Genomic DNA, 6,536 nt, shown 5'->3' with positions numbered 1-6,536 from the left:
TCCGATGAGTTGTACGAAGATACGTTGCCTTGCGAGTGGTACGAAAAGAAGCTCCCGATTCTAAAGAAACTGAGTTGTGCATTGAAAGATGTTGATGTTGGGGATGGGAGGTTGGAGGACATCAGCGGTGATGATTTGATCGTCAATGATGATCGTATCAAGCAGAAAATGCACAAATTCAAGTCCTTGGCCAGAATCTTTATCGGGTCTCCTTCAATCCAGCAAAAGCTCAAGGAAAAATGCTTCAAATTCCCACTTTTCGGGATTCAAAGCGAAAGAGAGCCTTTGGTTGTGGATACACTGACCAAAGTTAGCAACTTTCTTAATATATCAGCTCAACAGCGGAAGCTGGTGAGGTGTACGATATGTTCACAGGTCACTCAGTATCGTATATGGAAAGGTGCTCTTGAGGAGGTAATGGATGGTCTAAAAGAAGAGATTGATTGGCTGAATGACCATCGCCCGAGCAAAGACACCAAACTGGGTCATCAAGTGATATCATCTTGTCTCAAATTCTTGTCTCAATCAGCAATTTCGTACGAGGCCGATAACTCCACTACATGGATGCGGCCCGTGCCAGCGAAAACCGCAATGGCCAACGCTCCTCCAAAATGGGAAGATGTTCTTGAGATGGTCAGTGATCTGAAAAGGTATCTGGAACATGAGAAAACCACGCTTTACTACCTGGGCAAGCTTGTATCGATGAAAGAAGGGCTCGTCCAGATCAGAGACCTGTTTATGGATAAGAGGATTGGATACAGAGAGATTAGACATCAAGAGATCCTTGTGCCGAAAAAGCTTACAAAGACACTGGGTCATTCTTCTCGATGTCTGTTCATTCTGCTCCTGTATTACCTCTACGGCCGCGTTCATGGCATCGAGATTGATCTCTGTGGAGCGTTATACGAGGCAAATAGTGACGGTACGAAGGAGAAAGAGCTGTGTTTGAGCGTTGGGAGGATTTTGACTTCGGCAGAGGAAAAAATGTTGCAGAGAGGGGTGAGGCAACTGGACAGAGCTCTAGGGATCTTTGAGTTTGTGTGGAAAACGGCAGGAAGGAAAGAGGAGATAGAGCTGCAAGGTCATATATGGTGCCTTGGAGCGCAAGAAAGGTCCTTCACATACCGTGGGAAAACATTCTTTGTGCATGACCTTACTCTATGAGTTGATCCATTTTGCGGGTTTCATTGCATAATTGTCATGATCCTTTGTTGTTATTTCGTCGAACAAATGCTCGCTTGACATGATGCAGAGGCATATGACCATAATCTAGATATCATCTACATTGATGAGGAACAATGAAAGGACATATATATATATATATATATATTATTTGATTGTGGATTATAATTAGTGCTCATATTGATGCATCATGCAATCTTAGTCACAAAAGCTTTCTTTGTTCTTCCCCAAAGCTACATTCTTCATAAGGAGTTTAGTTTCAGTTCATCTAAGCGGTCCGAAGGTGCACAAAGAGAATGTTTTCGTATCCCCTGCTTATTCTCATCTTCTCGTCCGTGTACCTAACCATCAACATTCATGAAATTAGTCGGGTAGAAACCCGGCCATCTAACCAACCAACTTGTAGGAATCAACCTCAGAGTTATGTAAAAGGTGAAGATATTGTCACATGTAGGGTGTTGAGGGGTGAGAGAGCTTACATAATGTGAAGATTGATGGTTTTTTCCATCTCGACCGGATATCCAAATGGCCCACCTATGATTGCTCCATCATCCATCTTCAGATCATACCTGCTGCTTCCTGATTTCCTGCAGTTCAATGGATACTTGCATCTTACTGTGCACTTTACTCGTCAATAGCTTATCCTATTCTGTTTCAAATTATGATTTTGAAACTAGTTTTGTCACCACAGCAGATGAAGACTGTTTCCTAGGGAGCGAAACCATCTTTCTTTTCTTTTTCTACGTTATATGTCGGTAGATTTGGTTAGGAACTTACATGAACTTGCCACTCATGGAGAATCTGAACGCGGGCACAATATTAACCTCAAATTTCATCCGTCCATCCTTCTTGACAATCTGATCAAAACCAATGCGTGATAAAAGGCTCAAATCAGTGAAATGACCGAAGCAGCCATTCTACCACGGCATATACTATTAGTTACCTGCTTGCCCATTAGACCATTGGCCGCGTTCTCTATCCAACTGTCTGTTTCCACCTGCAGTATAAATGTCGAAAAATATTATCCAAAAAGCAGAGCCAAGAAATATAACCAAAAGGGTAATGTTGGAATCACCTGTGAACTCCAGATCATTTCCCAGTCTCCCTCTAGAAGCTCATAGTCATTGTTTTCAGAATCAGAATTCAAAGAAAGGAATTCATTGATAGCCTGCAATTTCCTTTATGGTTCACCGATTTTATATTACCACAAAAAAGGAGCAAGCTTTCTGTTCAAAATTTGCTGAAGCTTTACCTCTGTTACCCCGTTTCCTTCAGCAATGGCAGCCAACAGCTTCTGCCTGGGCAAGATCACCTTTTGTAGCACAAATGTGGTTCCCTGTGCTACAGAAATATCCCCCGCCCTTTTAAGAAACTTAAGATGAACAAGAAGGATAATGTTTTAGCATAAAATCCAGAAACCTGTTACCTTGTTTCCCCTTGAGATGCGAAGGTTTCCAGAGGGTGATAAGTATGTCGTGTCTAACCAACCCTTTGCTTCATCGCCAAGAAGTCTGAAAGGAACTGGATATGGAACTTTAAAGGGAAGGAACTTGAAAGAAAAAGCCGCTCTGTCAAACCGGAATAGGATCCTTTTGCCGTCTTTAATGGATGCGACTGCCTGTTTTAACAGGAGCATGAGTTCTTCTCAGTCTTTTATGGACTGTGAGAGCTGTTTCCAAGACAAAGCTGCTAGTGATGGAACTGGAAACACCAGGTCAAGAAAATGGATGGGCAATACCTCGACTTTAAGCTCTCCTACAATGTCGGAGAATTTCACAATGTTTGACACTCGGGGATCGTTTGTTCTTAGGTATATGTCTTGAAACACTGTAAACACATCCACCCCGACAAAGGTTCTCTGCGAAAAAGACCAAACCGCAAGTCACAAAGGAAAGTCACCTAACCAGTCTACTTCATCTGGGTCAGTGAAGAAGCCTGGAATTTCATTCCCAAACATTGATACTGTTCTTTCCAATATCATTTGAGGAAAGATTAAAGGTTAGATAGATGATTCAAAGAAGCAACTTCATATGCTTAGTATAGTTCAGTTATGTGAACAAGTAACCCACCTGGATTGGGGATGCAGTTCCAGGTCTCGTGGTGAACGTTAGCCGCCAACGACCTTCGACCAGACCAGAATCTGTCTGTAACATGTCCATGTTTCGAAACTATAAGCTCAAACAAAGCAAGATTAAGGTTGATAGAAAGATTTTAAGGGTTTCACAAGAAAACATTCATACAGGATTCTTGAGGCCCTCTAAACCTTCAAGGACCTTCACAGCAGACTCCACATCCTAACATTGGATAAATGATTCAATCAAATTGAGAAACAGACCCAGAACCCACAACGGCAAAAAGATTGAAGTTCATACACTGAGCTGTTGAGGAGAGGCAGATCGGCCGCGGCCCTGAATCCCAATTAAGGCGTCGATGAGCTTCAACTCGGCGTCACTGAACGATATTTGTTGTGTTTGGTCGGTGGTAATCGAGGAAGACGAACAATTAACACGACGTAACTTGGGCGAATTGGGTGTCTGGTTTGTGTTTAGGAGACAAAATCTCGGTGACGAAGATGGGCATGGACATAGATACGGCAACGCCATTGTTCAAGTGCGAAATTCGGGAGGTGGAGCTGTTCCTGTCTGGGAAGCTCGGTGTGTGTTTTCATGGTGTTTTTGAATGATCCAAGTGTTGTGGAATTTCCATGTGTGGCGTACAGAGCCTGAGAATTTGTAATAATATCTTGGAAGATTCAATTCTCTGTTTCAAAGAAAAAAAATTAAATAAATAGAAAACGGAAAATGGGGTTTTAGTTATGATTTTCAAAAGCCCAGGCGCATTGTTCAAATCTTCAAATATTATTATTACTCGTTTTGATAAAAATTACCATTAATATCGTAATTATTAGTCTTTAAAATCTGTTTCATGTACATGTAATGGGGTAGGAGGTAACTCTACCGTGAGGTTCTACCGGGAGATTGTGTTCGATTCCTGACTGGTAGGAAGGAATGTAATTTCTGGGTTTATATGATCGAGGTAATTTCTGGGTTTATATGATCCATATACAAAGGTTGTCCTCTCGGGCCGGAGGTTTACCTAGTCAGTGCGCCCGAAGTCTAGCAGCTAGGGTCCTCCGTTATCAAAAAAAAAAAGACGACTGAAGAGACGAAGATGGAAATGCAGATGAAATAGTTTTTCGGAGGAAAAAAAATGATAGTAATTCATTTAATTTAATATCGTGAACCCACTTATATATTCCATAAAATATTGACATAAAGGCAAAAGATACAAATATATATATATATATTCTAGAGTCAAAAACGGTTGTCATCGAGTAATAAATGATCGTGGAAAAAAAGGGGAAAATGGTCGAGGGCATTTTTGGCGGCGAGATTGCGAGCGCTCTCCTTCTTGAGAGGATGAGTGCCTCTTCCGACCAAACGGCCGTCGATGAAGACGATGAACTCTCTGTTCTCTTCCCACATGTCTTGGAACCTCAGCTTCAGACTGCTCTTCTGACACTTCTCGTGCAACTCCGTGTTCGGATGGTTCCCCAATCTCTCTACGTATATTATCGGCTCCAACAATGGCTTAAACACCTACATACATACATATATATATATATATATATATATATATTATATAACCCCACAATATATATATATATATATATATATATTATGACTCGTATATATTCTTATTTCTTCGTATAAAACAAGTTAGAGTTCGCGATCCAATCCGCTATCGGACTCATTTTTTTTATAAACTACGAAATATCCTGAATGACGTACAAATATATGAATCGAAACTTTTAACCCTTATAAATTTAGATTAATCCTCAACGGTAAAGTATGAGCACAAAAGATTGATCTATTCCCGAATAGAGTATATATATAGAGAGAGAGATTATTGAAAAGAGTATATAGTGAGTATATATATGTACCTCCCAAACTGTATCGATGGAATTGCAGTCGATGAAAAGAGCTCCAATGGTGGATTCTACAATGTCGGCCAGAACTTTTGGGACCCTTATCAGTCCGTGCGAATGCAGCGGGTGTTCTTCGATAGCGATCGAAAATTCCTTGATCTGTTAATATAATATAATATAATGTATATATTAATTTTACATGCCATCATTTGTTATATACGGATCGTTAATATACGTATAAATACACAGATTTTTCTATCTAATATATGCGATAATGTATATCGAAATATGTAAACCTTATTACGTATAAACACACGTCATTCGACTAATACACATGTCGTGCATCGCAATAATAATAATAATAATAAAATAATAATAATAAATGGTAATCAAAATAGTTACTTAACCATAATCTAATGATGAAAAAGAATTACCTAACCATCAGATCAGCAAATTCCAAGTTTAGGGTTTTTTTTTCCTTTACAACAACTTACTTGGTCCTCAAGTAACGGCTTCTTGTGACGAAGACAGCGATGCAAACCGTGTTTTACGGCGACGCGGGCCAACTTCTCCGTGTCAACGTTTGCGGCTCGGAGCCGAGTCAATAAACCCGGTGGCGATTCCGGGTATAGGAAGAAGAACTCTCTCGTTATTACCAAATTCAAAACCGAATCGCCGACATGTTCCAAACGCTCGTACGAAACGCTATCGCCGTAAGACGCGTGCGTGAACGCTTCTTCCAGCAAACGCTTGTCTTTGAACTCGTAACGCAGAATCTCCTCCACGAACTCGATGCCCAAAGGCGGGTCATGAGGACCGGGTTGCGATGACTCGGGGCCTGACCCGTTCTCGGTGGTGGAGCTGTCTGTGTGACTCGGTTCCATGGTGAGGGTTTTGGTGGAAGCAGAGCTCTGTTCCTGAAAACGGAAGGAGGGTTTCTTATATAAGTCAAGTCCTCGTGGGTTTTCCTTTTTCTCCTTCAGATTTTCTTATTTCCTTTTTTATTTTTTGTGAATTCGTTTTTCTTTTATTATTTCTATAATTTATTCCGCATGATCATGCATATACTTTAATATTCAACTTCAAATCTATATATGATAAAAAAAGATTAAATAAGAATCCGATCTGTTAGATGCAAAATTTATCTTTTATTTTAAAAAATAATCGTTATTATTATTATTGGTAAATATAGTTACATTTGAATTCAATTTTTTTCCTCATAGCTTTAATATTTTGTTTTGGTGGAAAAAGGATGAGACTAATAGAGACAATATAGAATCTTAATTGATTTAGATTTGTATTCTTACATATAATAACTACAACTATTTCCATCATAATATACTCTACGAACCAGAGGAAAACAACACGAAATATATATATATATATATATATATATATATATATATATATATATATATGTGTGTGT

General features: G+C 39.6%; 3 protein-coding genes across 4 annotated transcripts in view; 1 reads left to right on the top strand and 2 right to left on the bottom strand.

The window, feature by feature from the left end:
- The window catches only part of LOC104810431, a 2,285-nt gene extending 1,017 nt beyond the window's left edge, over nucleotides 1-1,268 (top strand). For both annotated transcript variants that reach the window (XM_010536729.2, XM_010536728.1), the window contains exon 3: nucleotides 1-1,268. In XM_010536729.2, the coding sequence (XP_010535031.1) occupies nucleotides 1-1,164 (1,164 nt within the window). In that variant the 3' untranslated portion in view covers nucleotides 1,165-1,268.
- Nucleotides 1,269-1,342: 74 nt separating this feature from the next.
- LOC104810430 (probable plastid-lipid-associated protein 12, chloroplastic) lies at nucleotides 1,343-3,909 on the bottom strand. Its single transcript, XM_010536727.1, has 11 exons — nucleotides 3,555-3,909; nucleotides 3,423-3,476; nucleotides 3,252-3,326; nucleotides 2,921-3,040; nucleotides 2,609-2,800; nucleotides 2,435-2,518; nucleotides 2,258-2,350; nucleotides 2,126-2,179; nucleotides 1,960-2,039; nucleotides 1,662-1,769; nucleotides 1,343-1,523 (listed from the first exon to the last, which is right to left on the bottom strand). The coding sequence occupies exons 1-11, from the start codon at nucleotides 3,783-3,785 to the stop codon at nucleotides 1,451-1,453; spliced, it is 1,164 nt and encodes a 387-aa protein (XP_010535029.1). The 5' UTR covers nucleotides 3,786-3,909; the 3' UTR covers nucleotides 1,343-1,450.
- Nucleotides 3,910-4,455: 546 nt separating this feature from the next.
- Nucleotides 4,456-6,094, bottom strand: LOC104810429 (ribonuclease 3-like protein 3). Its single transcript, XM_010536725.1, has 3 exons — nucleotides 5,605-6,094; nucleotides 5,126-5,269; nucleotides 4,456-4,781 (listed from the first exon to the last, which is right to left on the bottom strand). Exons 1-3 carry the CDS (start codon nucleotides 5,992-5,994, stop codon nucleotides 4,497-4,499), a joined length of 819 nt encoding a protein of 272 aa, XP_010535027.1. The 5' UTR covers nucleotides 5,995-6,094; the 3' UTR covers nucleotides 4,456-4,496.
- Nucleotides 6,095-6,536: the final 442 nt, after the last annotated feature.

The sequence above is a fragment of the Tarenaya hassleriana genome, unplaced genomic scaffold, assembly GCF_000463585.1.
Source record: "Tarenaya hassleriana unplaced genomic scaffold, ASM46358v1 Cleome18, whole genome shotgun sequence".
NCBI classification, from domain to species: Eukaryota; Viridiplantae; Streptophyta; class Magnoliopsida; order Brassicales; family Cleomaceae; genus Tarenaya; species Tarenaya hassleriana.
The sequence above is the reverse complement of the archived record's forward strand: the minus strand, read 5'-3'. Positions and strand labels throughout refer to the sequence as shown.